Source organism: Gambusia affinis, linkage group LG02 (genome assembly GCF_019740435.1).
Source record: "Gambusia affinis linkage group LG02, SWU_Gaff_1.0, whole genome shotgun sequence".
NCBI classification, from domain to species: domain Eukaryota; kingdom Metazoa; phylum Chordata; class Actinopteri; order Cyprinodontiformes; family Poeciliidae; genus Gambusia; species Gambusia affinis.
In genome coordinates this window covers 18241915-18260905 of record NC_057869.1, presented here as the reverse complement: position 1 = coordinate 18260905, position 18991 = coordinate 18241915, and the positions used below count along the sequence as shown (strand labels likewise).

The 18991-nt window shown below is 36.8% G+C and overlaps 1 protein-coding gene across 3 annotated transcripts in view; it reads left to right on the top strand.

Annotated features, from left to right (window-relative positions):
* syt7b (synaptotagmin VIIb) overlaps nt 1-13160 on the top strand; it is a 100672-nt gene extending 87512 nt beyond the window's left edge. For all 3 annotated transcript variants that reach the window (XM_044100285.1, XM_044100270.1, XM_044100277.1), the window contains 6 exons: nt 2264-2399; nt 7034-7301; nt 7380-7549; nt 7861-7975; nt 8149-8348; nt 9186-13160. In XM_044100285.1, coding sequence (XP_043956220.1) covers nt 2264-2399; nt 7034-7301; nt 7380-7549; nt 7861-7975; nt 8149-8348; nt 9186-9290 — 994 coding nt within the window. In that variant the 3' untranslated portion in view covers nt 9291-13160. The remainder of the gene's footprint in view (nt 1-2263; nt 2400-7033; nt 7302-7379; nt 7550-7860; nt 7976-8148; nt 8349-9185) is intronic.
* The last annotated feature ends 5831 nt before the right edge of the window (nt 13161-18991 follow it).

Below are 18991 nucleotides of genomic sequence, written 5' to 3'. Positions count from 1 at the left end.
ATATTTCAGTAATTTACTGTATATATAATCTATGTAGACATATTCCATCATAGAAATAAACATCAACATTACCTTTTCTCACACCAGAAATAATCCCATAACATCATATTTTGTCACAATTCCCTCAGGTAACATGTACCTTCAATTCACTGCACTTTATATGCATATTTAATCACACACAGTGACATATTTCTTGGGCATGTATCTTACAGTTATTGTAAACTGGCATAACTATCTTAGATTTCAAGCTACTTTAATTAAGTGAATGCATTAAATTACAGTTTACCCTTCCACCACAGTGTTTAGAACACAAATAAACCATGGAGTTATTTTTGGGACACACGCTGTTCCTTGATGTGTTAGGGGTTGATATTAGAAACTAAAATTAGCATCATGTTGACCTGCTGAAGAAAAGATTCGGCATTGTTTCAGATGTCTACATTAATAAACACCTGCTGAGGAAAGCTGTATTTGACAGCGCCATGAAACAGAGAGCTTGCGATTCGAATTGAGTCATTCCCGCATTGTTCGTACTCTGACCCGCAGATCACAGGAAATCTACGCAGAGTGACGAATCCATTCTTTTCTCTTCCACGCCGCATCCTTTCTCTTCCTCATTCAGTGTCGCTCTACTTCTGCTTGTCTCTTTGCAACAAAATCCCTGTCTGTCTCTTGCCCCTCCCGCCCCATCGTCTCTCTGTTCTGTGTGCCCATAAAACATATCGGATCTCTTCCTTTTCTTGGCTTTAAAATATCTGACTCTTTAATCAAACAAAATTTGGTTCTGTTTGTTGGATTTTATCCGTGTCTTACTCTTACCTTAATTTATCCCTTACTCTGTTTTGTGTGTTATTAAGGGTTTCCATTGATGTCTCGGTCTCACATCAGTTATTGTAAATAACCTCAATTTGTTGTGCTGATTGGTCCCTCGAGTTTTAGCAGATCTTTTACTTCACTTTTTCTCAGTTATCTGGTATATCTTGATTTTTCTTCTAAATTACAAAGCCCTTGTGTTTACAGACAAAACAAAGGGAGTTTTTGTTTTCCATAGATAAACATTTAAAGAAGTCTTGACACTTGACACTGTGATTCTTTCTTTCATCTTAAAAGAATTACAATGTTTTATTTTAATGAAGAACAATCACATTTATGCGTTTGCAGACCTGAGATACAAAAAGAGCTAGTAAATCAAGAACAAAAGATTTTAGCAAATCTTTATTTTGACATCCAATATGGCATCTCAACATTCATTTTTGCTTAAAGACTACTCTGAGTGATGCACAGTATATACTGTTTTTGAAGGTAGAACTGTCTTTTAACCCTACCACGATCTTAAGAGATGGCGTCACAAAACTTTTACTCTTTGCACAGTCTGGTGGCTTTGCATTGACCCCACATATGCTTTGATGCTTGTTTGGTGTGGTTTCAGAAATTGACAGTCTTACGGGACACACCTCCCCGCTTCCTCACTGTCTGACCATTGCATTTGCAACTCTAAGACTGCGGGAGGGTTCAATAATAAATGCATAGCATATGATATTATAACATATATAATCTTATCAACATGTTTTGAAAAGTGATGTTGGAAAAGTGCAACATGACTTTAGTAGTATTTGGGTAGAAATTAGCAGCACACACTGTTTCCACTCTTCCACTTTCGGTTGCTTAGTTTTCTTTGTTACATTAGGTTGAAAGAATATGTGCTGCTAAACAATAGTAGAAATGTTACAGTGGTAAAGATTTAACATTTTGCATCTTTGCTCTCTTTCACGTTGCATTAGTTGCTGCTTCGTAGCCAATAGGTCTTTGGTTTGAATCTCTTTTATACAGTTTTCTTTTTTTGTGTGTGTGTGTTGACTTTTTCATCAGATGCATTATAGCCTCATAGCAATGTATGAAAGTTTAATTGATAAATGCCTGGGGTTAAACTGACCGAGTGTTAAAAGACATAGTTTATTGTTTTGCGTGATTCGGAGATGACCTCTCCAGTGTATACGCCATCTGTCGCACAATAAACAAATGTAATTTTGATAATTAAGACCAAAGTGTTTGAATTTAATATTGGACAAAAAAGTGATTAAGTTGTAAAACTGTGCAATTTTGCTGTCAAATTTACATTTTCACTTCATCGATGCTACATTTAAAAGTGTGCATCAAGAAAAACACAGAAGGAACTTAGAAGAATGTGACAAAAGGGTTCTAGCCAATAGACCAATATTGGCGTCTCTTTGAGGATATGTCTATTTTGTGTGCACTTTACCAGAACTCCAGGAAACAAACCAGGCAGCAGTCCCAGAGGTCAGACCCCAGATGAAACTGGACGTCGCCAGGGGCAGAACCACGAAGCCAACTCTTCTGTCACAGAGTTAGCCAACTCGGTCACCAGTGACGTGCTTATGGTAACTTTCAGCATACAGTATAAAGTGCCTTGCTAAAGTATACATACCCCTTTTTCACTTTATTATGCTACAACCACAAACCTCAATGTATTTTTCTAGAATGTTTTGTGAGATACCATCACAAAGTACTGCATATTTATTATGATGAGGAAGGAAAATTATTCTGATAGTTAATTATCTTATATTACAAATAAAATCTAAAAAGCGTAGAATGCTTTTGTATGTACCCCATGATAAAGTCATGTTCGAATAATTGCTTGTTGAAGAAATTCCATATAAATAAGCAGGTTGTTCATGAAATTTTGCTGGAGTGTACAATTGAGAGTTTATTCTTTATTTTTGAAGCAGCTGATCTTAAAATCTCCATTTCATATAATGTATTTTTTATAATCTATTTTCAGTACGAAAGGAGAGCTTGACAATGGTTTTTATTTGTTTGCTTTAAGGACAATTATGTATGATTGATTCGTAAAGCAGAAATAAGTGGTTTAAAAAACAGATCCGGCAGATGCTGGACACACTAGTGATGAAAATCAACTAAATTCTTAAGAAAGGATCTTGAGAACTTTTAGAAATCCTGAACAAATATTGATCCAAAATACACTAAAATATTACAAGGAGATTTGGCTCATGAAGAAATTGATGACTAAAATCTTTATAAAACAATTAAATGTATGGTTGTAAAATAGACATTTAATGTTTTGGCCGTTCTTTGCGAAGTTTGCAGATCACTAAGGTTATTTGATTTTGTATTTAATAGCATTACACCTAAGCCAAATAGAGCTGCCATAAGTCTCATTTTTTAGTAAATAATATATTCTGTTTGTGGAGATGTAGGCCCACGCTTTAGAAGGAAAGTTGTACAAAAGGTGTTTCATCTTCCATTCTCTCAGGTAGAACTGTCTTCAACCCACTCGTCTCTCCCACCTGTGGAGCATTACAGTTTGCTCCTGCCGTGGAGTTTTCTGTGTTAACTCAGATGTGCAATAATCATCCTCCTGAAGAAAGAGCAGGGAGGGGGAGGCGGGCATGTCCCTTCTTCAGAGAGGCTTGGTAATTAGCTGTGAAGGAACATGCGGTGACGTGGGTGCTGTGAGAATATGTCAGAGATGGGTGCGACTACTTTGCAATTACGGGGGTTTCATGGGGAATCTGTAAAATTCACACTGTCAGCTGTTAATGACAACGCTTGTGTTGGGCAGTTTTGCCAAAGGCATCTATAGAAAGCTCCTTTGAAGCTAAAAATATTTTCCTCTTGCACTTTCGAGCCCTTTTGTGTGACTTTTTTTCTGTTGTGGGAAAAGCAGTGCCTAAATATGCACACAGGTTTTATTCCGCAGAGAAAAAGTGAGTGTGAGAAGTCATGGGATGTCACTTTGTATATACATCGAACCATCTGAAGCGTCTCAGGTGATAGGTGTTGGGATAGGATGACTGAAGGGCTGACAAAAGATTTCATTTTGTGTGATGCTCATAGAGCCATGGCGAGTATGGCATGAAAAGTGTCTTCTCCGCAATGCTATCCTTCAGTTGCACATCTGCAGAGGATTAAATCTAATTTTTTAACCTCAGTTTGTTATATTCAACTTTTTTTGGAAAAACCAACAACATGAAGCAACAACCAAGATAGCAATGATTGCTTTTATGGAGTCCTTCAAATTTTATTTCTTTTGTGTGTGTGTGTGTGTGGGGGGGGGGGGGGGGGTGTTTATGTGTTCGCGCGTGCAGGCGTGTGTGAGGGTTGGGGTGCATGTGCGTGTGCGTGCATGTGTGTGTGTGTGATGGTGCATACTCAATACAGATTCAGGTTATTTTGTTCCTCTTCAAGACCAAAACACTGTCTCAAATTCTTCATTTTCAATTACTTTATTGACAGGTATGTTCAGGTCTTAGTTCCAACTAAATTGTCTTCCTCCCCGTCAGTGAGAGCAAAAAGAAGAATAAAACTAAATCTGCAGTAATCAAAACATTTTATGCATTCTTCCTGTTAAGGTTTCCAGTCTTATTGTGTATGAAATGAAGCTATTTACAGTGAAACTCTGTTTTGTTGGTTTTTATCTAAAAAGCAGAGAAAGCAAGTGGAAACACCAATGGGCTACAACAGACTTGCCCTGTTCCAGATTTTGTAAGAGGTGCATAGGAGAACACCAATCCCATTCACTCTCTCTGACATCTTTTAGCATTTTTGTAGAGTGTGAGATAAAAATTTGATAGAAAATTTCAATCATTTTGAAGTAGTAAATTTCCAAAAACAATGTTATTCCTTTTTGTCGGCAACTAGCCCATGCTTACTGCCTAGAGAGTGCTTTGAAAAACTGTAACAGATGGGAGGGCCACGTGAATGAATGGAGAGTGCTCAAATGTAGAAAATCTAATTTAGGCCAGCTGTTGGGTGGAGGACCACATAATTAAAAGTGATCAAACTGATTATGGACAATAAGTCTCCACATGACAATGAAAAAAAGAGAGAAGTAACTTCACAATTGAATATAAAAGTTTTCAAATGTCTTCCTGAGTTATCCCCTCACCAGAATAAATTTTCCAGTCCTGATTTCTTTCCGACAGCATCACCCATTCGTCAATCTATTTAGCAACAATTATTCAGTCTCTCATTTCGTCACAGTTGTTCAGAGTTTAAGGTGTGTTTTTCAATCATAATGTACACAATGTGTGTGCTGTAGAGCCCAGCTTTCTGACGTTGGTGTACCACCTGTTTCTAAATGTGGGCACTTAGAAACAGGTGGTACAAACTTTATCAAAGTTTGTATGGCAAACTTTGTATGGTGGTACAAACTTTGATAAAACTTTATCAAAGTTTGTACCACCTGTGGACAGTCTGTTCATTTTTGTTTTCAAATTGTTCCACATCTGTGTATTTAGCTGCAGAGTTAGTCTGGCACTCTCTTAGTGAAGACACTCTTAATGTGGAGAAATGCAAAGATGTGATTCTGCAACAAGTGGCAATCATAGATTTCCTCTCTTAGGGATCAAACTCCAAGATAGTCAGAAGCAGACGCAAACCGGAAGCCTCTTTCACAGAACATTTCCATCATAAACCCATAAAGATGAGCCACCTCTGAGATTCCTTTTACTGTTCACAGATTATAAGTTGAGACAGCAACATCCAGGGCAGCTGTTAGCTAGGAGGTGTTGCGCTGCACTGTTGTCAGTACCATGCCTAAAATCTGTTGAAGTCTAACTATGCTGTTATATTCTCAACAATAATTCCGAATGAAGTATTTTGGCTGAGCAAACAGTTTAAATTTAAGTTTGTCTGCAATGGTTTCTGATCAAATATAGGAAATGGAGAAGATGGAATTGCCTTTCTGCAGCCATCTGCCCAACCTGAATGAAAGCTTGTGGGATCAGCTTGGGCATACTGTGCATGCCAGAATGACCAACACACTCACATTGACTTACTTATGACAAATGCTGTTTGAAAAATGGGAATGCCATCCTATACTATAGTGAGGCCAAACTGGTGACCTGCATGAGGAGGAGGTATCAGGCTTTCATGGTTGTGCAGGGTTCTCTCTCATACTACTGAGGTCCTTGTTAGTTATGTAGGTAAATTGTTAAATTGTCAATGTGTCTTATAATAAACAACCCAATACAGTAGAACAATCAGCTGTTTGGCATCAGCAGAGAAGATTTGTTTTGGTTGCACAACCCACAAACTTCACTTTGCTGGCTAACCTGAAAATCTATTTTTCATTGACACCATTTAAAAAGAAAATAAGTGTTGAATGATTCGAGACTTATTGCCTCAAAGCATTCTGACAGCAAAGTTAGACAAACTTGAATTTTCTTGCTTTTTGTGCTGTCTTCTGAGTACAACATGTCTTTAAGATATTTTGTTTTTAATAGTTGTTGGTACTTATCCTTGAGGTTTTCTCTGTGAAAAGAAATTATGAAGAAAAGTAATCCCACTGTTGGAAAAAAAATTTAATAGTAAAGTTTTGATAAAAGGAGTGGGGAATGACTTTTGGCACCGAAGGCCAGTTTTTGAATTTCTCAAACGGAAATATTTGCTGTAATGCTTTTGAATGACTTGAATTTAATAGAAATTTTCAATATGGCTGGATTGAAAATCCCCAGTTTGCTTCATTCAAAATCAGAGATCTGGAATTAGATAACTCTTCCAAGTTGACTGCACCACTTTTACATGAAACTGATGTATTCATAGTCCATAATACTCTTGATATTTTACAAGACGTGGTATGTACTATATATGAAGCCCTACAGAAATTCTCTGGAGGTGTTTTCCTTAAACAACAACAGAAGGTATTCACTATTACATACTGGAAACACAATAACTTTCAAAAGAGTGAATAAATGAAACAAGTTTTAACAGTTCAGATACATCTTTGGGTGATATGTTAGATATGTTCTTGGCATTTCATAGAGGACTAAGAGAGTGTACAAATACCAAAAACAGATAAGTTTAAACTAGTTATCAATTTGCACTCTTGTATAATTTCTGCAATTACAATGTTAGGGTCACGTTCGTCATAAATGGAAGATTCACATCTTTTAAACACTTTACAGATTGTGGGTGTTTTTTTTTTTCTTCAGATTAGCTTCCACCACATGAATAAGATTAATGATTTAACTGTGCGTTTCAAATGTCTCAGCTGTCACCAGGTTCTGAGGAGGACGAACACGAGGGTCCAGTGCGTGAGAAACTGGGTCGCATCCAGTTCAGTGTTGGATATAGTTTTCAGGACTCAACTCTCACTGTCAAAATTCTCAAAGGCCAGGATTTGCCTGCTAAGGATTTTTCAGGCACGTCTGATCCTTTTGTGAAAATCTACCTACTCCCTGACAAGAAGCACAAATTGGAGACTAAAGTGAAGAGGAAGAATCTAAACCCTCACTGGAATGAGACATTTTTATTTGAAGGTATTTGGCACAGCCGCCACATGTTGCTCATGTCTTTGCATTACGTGAATGGTTGCTCCTTGTCATTTTGTTTCTCAGGCTTCCCCTATGAAAAGGTGGTTCAGAGGACTCTCTACCTGCAGGTTCTTGACTACGACCGATTCAGCAGGAACGACCCCATCGGGGAGGTGTCCATCCCCCTCAATAAGCTGGACCTGGCCAACATGCAGACTTTCTGGAAGGAGCTGAAACCGTGCAGCGATGGCAGTGTAAGTCGGGGGCAAAGCTCAGAGAGGAAGAGAAAAGAGGGAGGTGAAGAAAAAAGGACAGAGGAAGAAGATGGGGTAGAATGTGTGATGTCATTTCTGGCTGCTGTGATGCTCCCGGGGGAGATGTGGCAGCATAACGACTGGAAAGGGGAGGGAGGAAAATATGGAGAGGCTGACAGGTAGACGGAGACTACACAGACAGCCTGAAACAGGAACAGGAATGCACAGCAGGAACAAAGGGGAGAGAAATGAAAAAAAAGGATAAAAAGTAAACAATTTCATGCTGTTGTATGATGTTCTATTTTTTACAGGGAAGTCGAGGGGATCTCCTAGTGTCCCTGTGCTATAATCCCACAGCCAACACCATCACTGTGAGCATCATCAAAGCACGCAACCTCAAAGCCATGGACATTGGAGGCACTTCTGGTATCAATGCTTCTTTGTCTGTTATTCTCATTTATGCATGCACTTCTTCAGAGTCACTGCTTCCAAATGGAAATATTTTTTTTTTGTTGTTCTGTTTGGAAAAAGGAACAAAATATGATTCATCAGAAACCTTGGGCCGCCATTGTAAACGTGGCATGTTTTCTGTTTCTTAGACCCATATGTAAAAGTGTGGTTGATGCATAAAGACAAACGTGTGGAGAAGAAGAAGACGGTGGTAATGAAACGCTGCCTGAACCCTGTTTTTAACGAGTCCTTTCCCTTTGACGTGCCGGCCCACGTGTTGAGGGAGACCACCATAATTATCACCGTCATGGACAAGGACAGACTCAGTCGCAATGATGTCATTGGAAAGGTATCTCCTTCCTCTTGCTTTCACGCCTCTTCCTGCCTCTTCTTCTTTTCCTCTGTGTTTCTCTGATTCTGACAGACCATTAGCATGTGATGAATTAACCAGTCTCTACTGACCCCTACTGGAATGAGCACATCTCCTTCTCTTTATGTCATGTGGAAATATGAGGAAAACTCTTAAGTTAGAACCAAATGTTTTATTTAAATGTGCGGACAGTTGCTGTAATAAACATTTAGGCATTTCTATGCCAATAGAGTAAATGAGAAAAGAAGTGCTTAGAAAAGCATTAAAGTGCATTGATTTCGATGTTATTCCTTTATTTTTAATAAAAGCAATGAAGTGACACCTGAAATAAAAGGAATTTATGCAACATGTTGGAAATACACCAAAGACAAGCTCTATTCCTTCACACAAAGACAGAATAAACTCTGTCTGCACAGCTTGGAGGAGTGGTACCAATTATATCCATTGTCACTGCAGGTGGTATATGTCCTAACTAATCTTAACGACATACATTATCTTCAAACATCCAGCAATTATAGTACTTTCCCTACTTTAGTAGGCATACTCGGTAATAAGCTTTAAATAGAAGAGTGAAAATTTAGAGAAAATTTATTCTCATTAAGTCTTATCCAAAGATCCATCATGACAAAATCAGCTTTTTAGATTTGCAGGAGTTGTAATAAAGGGCTCCCCCAAAGGAGGTTTTTAAAAAAAAAAAAACGGTCTTAACCAAATGTTCAACTGGTTTTGAGATTGCTCTTTTATTACTAACACCAATTTTTATATTTTTATATTTTTGTGATAATAAAGTAGGTATTAATTCTTCTTGTTTCCCAGATTTATCTTTCATGGAAGAGTGGCCCCGCAGAGGTAAAACACTGGAAAGACATGATAAGTCATCCTCGTAACACCGTGGCCCAGTGGCACTCTCTCAAAGCCTGAGGGGCCCAGCAGCCAAACAGCCTAAAGTGTTACCAGTCAAACACCAAGGCCCGTACCCCTCCCCCCAACCTGCTCCTCTGAGAAGTCAATGTGAGCCTCTCAGCACACATCCCTTTTCCTCTAAATGCAGTGTTGGGCTGTGGACCATGTATCACCTCTTTGTTCTCAGGCCTCTTTGATATTCCTCGCCCTCAGTCCTTGTGAATCAGCCCTAAAATTGCACCCTCTTGTCAAGTTCTGATTGCCACCTGACTCCTTCACATTGGTTCGTCTGAACTTTAAAATGTCTTTGATGTCTTAGCTCCTTTGTGCCCTCTTTCTATACCATTTATTTCCCGAGATCTCTCAATCTCTTCTTCCATCATATCGGCCAGTCCTAGAGTCTAACATCAGAGCAGTGGCTCTTGCTGCCCATGGATACAAACTACCAACCAAAAATGAATCAAACTGATAGTCAAATCATCCTCTGCGGCAGCAAGAGGGACTGTGTTTGAACGGGTGTGACCTGAGGGATCCATGCACCACCTCCCGTCAAATGTCTTCACTCCTCCCATTTTTGTCTCTGATCCTCCATATCCTCAAAATGCCTAAAATATCAGGAATCCGGCACAGAAGAAGTGACAGAGTGAATCTCAAATGGACTGGAAGTGGACTCTGTTGTTTAGGTTTTCTTTTATCACTTTCCCTCCTCACTGCCACTGCTGTAATAATTCTCCCCTGGCTGAAACCCTTTTGTCGTCTGTGCGTAATGTGGGTGACGTGCCGTAGTCTGAAATAATGTTCTTCAATTAAAAAAAGGGGGTATGAGCATGAACATTTAACACTGGTTAGAAAAGGTGAGTGTGGAAAATATTTTTCTCTTAGAAAAGAAATCCTTCTGGACCAAATTTAGGAGCAAAGTGATTATCCTAATTTTTCTTTCTTATTGCAGGGGGGTGGGGGGAGTGGGTTCAACAACTGTTCTTCCAGAACAAAAAGTCTCTTCCAACTGTGCGATGGGGTGGATAAATGTGTGTATGTATGAGGGGGTATTTTAGACCTGCACTGCTAAATTAAAGCTATTGTTGTACGCAAAATGTTCATCATCGCAAAGGTAGAATTAGTAGAAATTATCACCTAATTGATGATTTCTAAATTCTCTGGAAGGAAGCCCAAATTATGAATGCACATACAGAAATCAAGTTTATTTGTAATTTCCAACTGGTAGTTTAAAACAAACTAGCAACACCCATCAACCTGATAAAGATGTGTAAAAAGCCTTAAAGTGAATTCATATTTGGAGTGGCACATTTTATAGGGGTAGAGTGTTCGGCTCATTATTCGGACACTAGCCGTCCGGGATTCAATTCCTGACCTTGGCATCCTGGAGCCCACTAGTGCCACAAACCAGAAATAAAGTGATGTTTTATTGAAGCACCAAAATGTTCTCATGTTTTTTTTAATTTTTTTATTTATTTAACCTCTCTTAACCACCCTGCAAACCATGAGTGGTAATAGAATAAATGTTTGTCACAGTTCCAATTGGTTGAACGTTGGTTCAAACATTTGAATAATTGCCATTACTTATCTGTATGAGCAAATTTAGGTGAGTAACTACAGTATTTTCCTGTAACCATTTTCTGCCCACTAGAAATCACAACTCAAATCACAAATGTTGGAAAGTGACTGAAAGAGTCACGATGGTGTGTACTTTTTATTTCATGTTTCTTCTAAAATGTTACTTTTTCCCCCACTGAATGCACAAAATGCATTAAATTCAGTCACTGCAATAAAAAACAAATTTATTTAAAGGCTGTTTATACATCTTTAGTATGGTTTCAGTTAATGGTAAAATGCTCTAGTGCCTGATATGATCTGCTGAAAAATATTATTGCAATGGTCTAAATCATTTCAGTATCACATCATAATAATGTCAGAGAAGTCTTAGTAAAGAGCGCAAAACATAAAGCGTATGGGAATTTTTGTTTGCTTGTCAGTGGATACTTTAGGTATAACGTTGAAACAAATAATGGCAGAAATCAAATATTTTTTTTTAACAAGGTATTTTTTTAAGTGGTAAATTTAAAAAAAATAAATAAATAAAAGAGCCTTAGTGTGATAAAATGTCTTTATTTATGTACATTGCATTTAAATACAAAAACACTGCCAGTGTAAAGCAACAAATACACAAAGGGATGAAGTAAGTAATATTCTAAATTGAAATGGCAACAGAAGAAGTATACAGGTCATAAAATAATCATGCAAGAAAGTTAGTTCATAATCTCAGGAAAGTTGATGCTAAAATTCAAAAAATGACTCAAAATGAATTATTGAATCAATCCAATGGAATAAAAATTTGTTCCTGACAGGGAAAATTGACTCAATGTCCTTTTTTTGTTCTTTACTGCTGATGTTGAACTGAAGTTCTCCATTTTAACATAAGATCTTTGAGATCTGCAGAGATGCAGTCAAAAGAAAGAATCAAAGTAAACCTGTACTTTTGCCGTTTACTTGACTTGTTTTGTAAATTTATCTGAACTAAAACAAAAGAAATAAGAAGAAAATGGACAGAGAGTAAATTGTGACGTAACTACACATTCCGGTAAATTAAAACCACACTGTGCTTGTCAAGCACTGAGAACTGCAGTGCCTAGACTTAAAGCTGAATTTATGTTGGGATGGGGTCGGATTGAAGTACAGGTCAGCTTCCTGAGTGTTTGTTTTACTGCCTGAGAATGACCTCCATCACATCCCACTTAGACATGTATTGATCACATGAATGAAAACAAATGAGACTAATAAAACCTGAGGGGAGTACTTTTACATTCCACAGTTTGTGTTTGTCTTCTGGAGGTGTGTATGTGTGTCTGCACTTTGTGCGCGTGCTGGTATTTGGACTTTTTACTCTGTGTGCATCTACAATGAGCTAGAGTTTGCCATTTTGATGCTGATCGGCATTGTTTACTGTTTTTTAATCCTGTATAGATTCAGATGTACAAAGACAAGTGTTGTTGTTTCGGTTTTCTTAAAGATTGTCAGTTTTTGTAAGCATCACTGCACTTGTTGACGACAATGCTGGAGCAAACCTCTCTTCACAGCAGGGTTATTTCATTGTGTCTGGTTTGGCTTGAGGGTTAAAACTCTTGAAAAGAAGCCTAAAGTCTTGAGATTAAACATCCTTAATCTGACTGTCAAGTTTTTGTTTAGACCAAAGCAGCTTCCAGCATCCTGCCCTGGATGTCCAGTGTCCTTACTATCTGATTCTATCTCACTCAAATGGCATCTCCTTCACATCTCAGCTGGCGCTCCACCAAAATGCCCCCATTGTGCACACATGCTTCCTGGCACAGAGTGTGCTGTGTGTGCCTTGTAAACTCTGCCACACCCTGCTCTTCACCATATGCGCTCACTCTGTCAGGAAGGGGGGAGGGCGTTTCAAAAAGGGTGAAATGGGAGATAATCAGAATCATCATTGATGTTAACTAAGTCTCAGTCCATAGCAGAGTGTTGAGCCTCCTGAGGTAAGCAGCAATAAAAGCTGTGTTTGAAGTTCTTGTGTGTTGAGCAGGAGATTATTTTAAATACTGATGAAAAGTCATTCAAATTCAAAGGTTATGAGGATGTCACTTTAGTCTACGCTGTTTAAATATCGAGTGAAGACATGGCGGAAACCAGATATCTACATGCACTGCACAAAAAAGACATAACTTTTTCTTCTCACTGTGTTTTAGGTCTATTAGGATTATCAAAAGAGTTCCATTTACCAAATCTAAAAATGGTGAAAGAATTTTTAAAATATTTATTGTTTTACTTTCTTTAGCTTCAGAAGTTTTCGTCCATTTTCATAGTATTTGTTATATTTGGGGGGTTTTTTATCTGGTTAACTTGGCTAAAATATTTTGGACTTCCATTCACAAACTGTTCACAGCAGTTTGCTAAAATTTTAAGCCATTCCTCCTGATATAACCGGGTCAGGTTTGTAGGCCACGTTGCTCACACATCTTTATAACTCTCCTTACAGATTTTCTGTTGGAGTGAGATCGGGACTTTGCGACTGCCACTCTGAAAAACTTACTTTGTTTTCCTTAAGTAACTTCATGAGTAATTTGACTGTAAGACTAGAATCATTACCAAGACAGTATAGAATAGAATAGAATAGAATAGAATAGAATAGAATAGAATAGAATAGAATAGAATAGAATAGAATAGAATAGAATAGAAATATCCTTTATTGTCTTACATTGGGGAAATACATGTAAGCAGAGTTGAGGTATGTAGGTCCACACAAAGATCAAAAAGTGTTTAAAAAATATGTACAAAAACAAGATTAAAGATAACAAACGGTACAGTAAAAATCCTGTCCAGTTATCAGAAACAGACTACTGTCTCAAATAACTTTTATTGAAACTTGAATTTTATTGCTAACATTGTGTAGTGTTGCTATAATATGTCCACACATTGTTCTTTCATTATTATGTTAAATAATTTATTCAATGCACCAGTCCCTTCACCCTCAAACACTACTCAAGAGTCAGAAACATGTTTTCCAATAAACGTAACATTGGTCATCATGGCAAAACACTTCTTTCATTTTCATCAGACCACAACACATCTCCCCAAAAGTGATGTCTTTGTCTGTAATTGAGTGCATTTGTAGGCTTCTTGCTGTACTTCTATGTTCTCTTTGGATTAATGGATTCTTTCTCTTTAATTGGCCTTTTAGTCAATGCAAGAAGGATAATGATGCTCTTTCAGCAGCTTCAAGCAGCATCTTCATAATGTCCTTTGGTTTTGTTGTGGGTTGGTTAGAAGATTATGCTCCAAAATAAATCTCCAAATCTTTGGAAGACAGAACCCATCTTTTGGGTTATGTGATGGCTTGACATTCCCATTGTGTTTATTATACTTATTCATAATTTTTAAAATGATTGAATTTGGCAATTTCAGGTATCTTGAATTTTACCAAACGATGAACAAGACTTATGGAACTCCACATTTCTATTCCAGATATTTTGCATTATTTCTTTTGATTTTTCCTTGATGTCCCACAAGAAACCAGTCAATTTCACAAGTTGCTTTGAAACACAGCCACAGATTTGCCTCCATATGATCAAAATAAATTAATTTATTAGAATAGTTAATTTAACTGGTGGGTGCTGGCTTACCATAAGTCTGTCTTTAACTGTTCTGATGTTACAGAGTCTAGATGTAAAATTTACCAATTTACCATTTTTAGCCATAACATTGTCTTCTGACGTTTTTCAAATTGTTTAAATTCTTAGTAGTCTTGGTACATAAACATTTCTAACTTAAAATCAATTATTAAAAATTCTCACAAAAGCATCATGCTCATTATTCTGGTATTTAGAAAGGATACATAGTTTTGGTAATCTCTGCTGATCTAAAACAACCATCGGTTAGTTAATGTCTCTCAGTGAAAAAAGAAATAATTATGTCTTTTTACACCATTTATAGAAATATCTAGTTCAGTAGCAGTAAACCAGGGTCTTATGGTTTTATCATGATAATAATTGGTTTGGTTTTTTTTAGAAATCAAGCTAAAATTCTTCTTTCTACACACTCTGTGGTCAGTCAATCCCACCAAAATGTTTACTGGACAATCTCATGTTTCTGTTTTAGGGCATTCTCTTTAGGAACTGCTGGAATCAAAGAGAGGTTAACCAGCAACATTTTTTTTTACATAATGTACAGATAATTGTGACGTGTCATGTATGTAAAACAAAAAAGAAGAAAAGAAAAGTAAACATTTATTGGGGTTGTTGATATCTGTGTGTCACTAACTCCTCTCTTTCACTTCCCTTTCTCATTGTAGTTACTCATCTGTGAAGTGCACAATGTTAAATATCAGCCATTTATTTTTTTGAAATCTGTATAGTGTAAATAATAATATAAATGTGTATATAAAACAAATATTCTTCTGGTCTGGTATTGATGTAAATTTCTTTTATAAGTGCCATTTTTTAAATAGTTCCTAGAAGACATTGATTATAAAGATTCACTGGAGTGGTTCTACTATGAAGTCAGGTGAAGCTTTAAAGATGGTAAGTTGTGTAAAAGTGATGTTATAAATTGAAGTGAAAATCAAGCCTCAGAAAACAAGCAACAGCAAGTTAAATGTAGTAATAACTGTTTTCCAAGCAGATTTACATCTGCAAATGGAATATTATTTGATGTTTACCTGCTAAAGAAAGTTTGCATGTTCGCCCGGTGCTTGAGTGGGTCCTCTCTCGGGTTTCTTTCCACAGTCCGAAAAGCACGACTCGCCCAGTGAGCCATGGAGAAACGTGCAGAAATGTTGTATCTGTACGGAGCATTTCAATTTCTTAATATAACTACACATATATTAAATTAAAACAAAATGTCTACCTGCAATCTAAAGTATTGAATTACAATTAATAAGTTGCTACAGTTTTGAAAATGTTTATTATTATTATTATCAGCTAGAACGCAACTTGGATTTATAAGGTTGTTAACACCTACATTTAGCTTCTGAAGAAAAATGTCTTTACTGAACAGAGGAGGAGTGAGAATTGCCAGACAGAGTGTCAAAGCAACCTAATTGCCTGTGCGTATTTAGCACCTTTGCACCCAGCTTTTCCAAAGTGTTTCTTATCCGCTGATTTATACACATATCCAGTCTACTTCTTGTTTTCTGATGCAAAACTAAGCAGGTATTATGTTTTCATACCTGCTTAGTTTCCATGTGTCTCTCTTGACTACATCCAATGTCCTATTCTGTAAGAAAAATTTCAACTCAACATGCTCAAGACGTCTTCCACAGATTAAAAATTTGATCACATTTAGCTTTCATTTTTCTCTCCATCAAAAGCTGTGGTGTGTTCGCTCTCTTTTGAGTTGTTGCACATATCTAATTAGGAAAACAACATTCTCTGCCTCCTACACTTTGAGTTTCAATACAACTTCAAAGTGAGACATCATCTTGGAGAAAGTGCTGCTTGGTATATTGCCAGGAAGTGTTTAATTTACCAACTCATCTGGTCTGATGCCTCTTGCTATTGAGAGCAATTTTGATCTGTGATCATCAGCGTAGAAAGCTACAGCAGACTTGGGAGAAGAAGATGAAGGGACGTGGATTCTGCTGGTGGTGAAAAAAGGTGAAAGCATGTAAGTCTGAAATTCCAGGGTGACTGCAGCGCCGAGGATAAAACTGAGAGCTGTCACAACACAGGAAGCAGCAGCAGAGGATGACAGGAGCGCTGGGCCACAGATAGGCACAGTGGGTGTGCGTGGGAAACTTGAATAAGCATCTAAACAAGCCTCAGAGCAAGAAAGACAAGAATTGTGCCTCCCCTGCATGTGGGCTCATAAGGTGGAATCCTTTTCCTCGTCTCTTTTTTTTTTTTATAACCAATGTGGAGGATGTTCAACTATTGTCATTTAATTATTAAAAATAGGGATGTGACTGGCTCACTTACAAAGTAGACTTCTTTAAGGACATTTCTATTTTCTCTAGTTTCCTTTTAAATGGTTGTTGTTCAAATTATATTTAGATCTATTTAATGTTTTTTTTTAACAAAATAAAAAACAAGGCGGTCATGAGTACAAAGGTTTCAGATGTGTGACCATCCCATGTACAGTGGCTCTAAAGTGTTAACAATAAGACCAAGTTTCTGTGATATAAAGCAAAACGACACTATAATAAATCATTTCAAAATATTTTTGCACAAATATTTAAATCTTTCTCATAAAACTCAACTATAAAAATGTATGTTAATAGGAAAATATTAAAAAATACAAAAACTAATAATATAGTTTGGATTGTTTTTTTAATCTTCTGAGAATCTGCGTCTGCTATTTTCCATAGCTGTATTAGTTTTCTTACATTGTATGTTTGACCTTACTGTTAAATTTCACATTGCTAAGCTTTGTGTGTGTTTTCATTTGTCTGTAACTTTGCTGCTGATGTAGCTGAATTTCTCCATAAAATGACAAAAAATAAATTAATTCTAAACTTTGTGGCAAAAGTGTCCAAACTCTTAAATTTATACTTTGCTGAAGCACTTTTTGATCTTTTCTAGCATTCTACTTCTTGACTTTAATATTTTCCAATCTACTTTGCAAAAGTTCTCCAAATCCGATAAAACTTGTTCAGTGCTCTCATTATTATTATTATTTTTTTTTATTATTTATTTAGTTTTGTCCTCTGGATAGGCTCTTCAAAACCTACATTTATCTGTCATAGACGTGCTTTCTTGATGGGGAAGTAAACTTGGACTCACTCTGATGCACTATAGTGAAATCTCTTTTCATCTTCAGCTTTCTTGCAGACACCTGAAGATCTTGACTGACATCTAGTTCATAAATTCATCCACCTGGACAAAATCCTCAGTTCTAAAGTAAATCCTGAGTGGGATGCTGCCACTACTATGTGTTGGTTCCAAAACGATTGGGTTGTTTATGTGCAAAACATATTGTGATTATAACTAAAAAGTTCAAATTTGGTTTCATCAGACCATAACACAGCCAAGGGTTTGTAAGATTTGTAAGAAACTGAATCACAAGGTGTTAAGACAAAGTATTAAAATCAGTGAGCATTAAAGCAAAAAAATTAAAGATGCCATCATCATCTATTTATAATTGCTTCTGTTTTAGTGGGGCTGACTCAAAATGTTGTTGTTTTTGTTGCTGTTAGAAACATTTGCTTTAAAATTATCTATTTTCTCTTAAAAGCAATGAAATGAAAGCCTGAATTTTATGTAGTTTTTGAATTTTCATTAGTTGTTCAAATTATTCATAATATTTTGGTTCTCAAATGTGACAAAACATGCTCTTTAAATATGCAATAGGACTAAACAATCTGCACATTTTGTGCAGTTTTTGCAGGTGCAGAAATTGTTGCTTCGATATTTTAAGATTTTTAGTTTTGTATGAAGTTCAAATAAAAACATGCATGTAATCATAAATCATGTAAATGGTCAAGTCTGAAAGTGTTGACTAACTTTTCTCCTCTTAACATTAGTTGTGTTCACTGCAACCCCTGAGCAAATAGTTTGCAACAGATGTAGAATAAAAGAACACATAGAGGGAAAAGAAAAATTTATCACTTCAGATCCTTAAAGTGGCTCAATTTGCTTCGGTATTATGTACTTAGGGTAAACCTACTGGTAAATTTCCAACACTGACTAAGATTAACTGAGAGACAGATGGCTGAAGAGCAAATAAAACACAGAGGGGAACCCTTCTGACATCATCTCAGGTCTATTTTAAGAGAGGCTGAGAGAGAGAAAAAAAAAAACTTGAATAATGAAGGTCGTCCTATTCATTGTATGTTGTTTTGCAAAAAGATTGAGCAATAAAATATAAATGAACCAAAGACTGACACCGGGTTGTAACACCTTGACTTAGGATCATGCTACATTACAATTCTGTGGATGTGCACAAGACAGCTTGTCATCTGTTTTGAAATTCTGTGCACATCTTGTGGCCAGAGGGCATCTCCCTTCTGCAATCAGTACATGGTTCCAATGAGCCAACATGACACACAGTAGGACAAGAAACATTCTCTGTACTCCATGCATGCTGATCTTGTGGTGAAGGAGGAAAAACAGAGTAATAGAATAATGTCCTGTGTTGTATGTTTTAATGAGTAAGAGGTCTAGCTTAACTTGTGGTCCTATTATACATTTTACAAACCATCCATCCATCCATTTTCTTTACACCCTTCTTCCCTAATGGGGTCG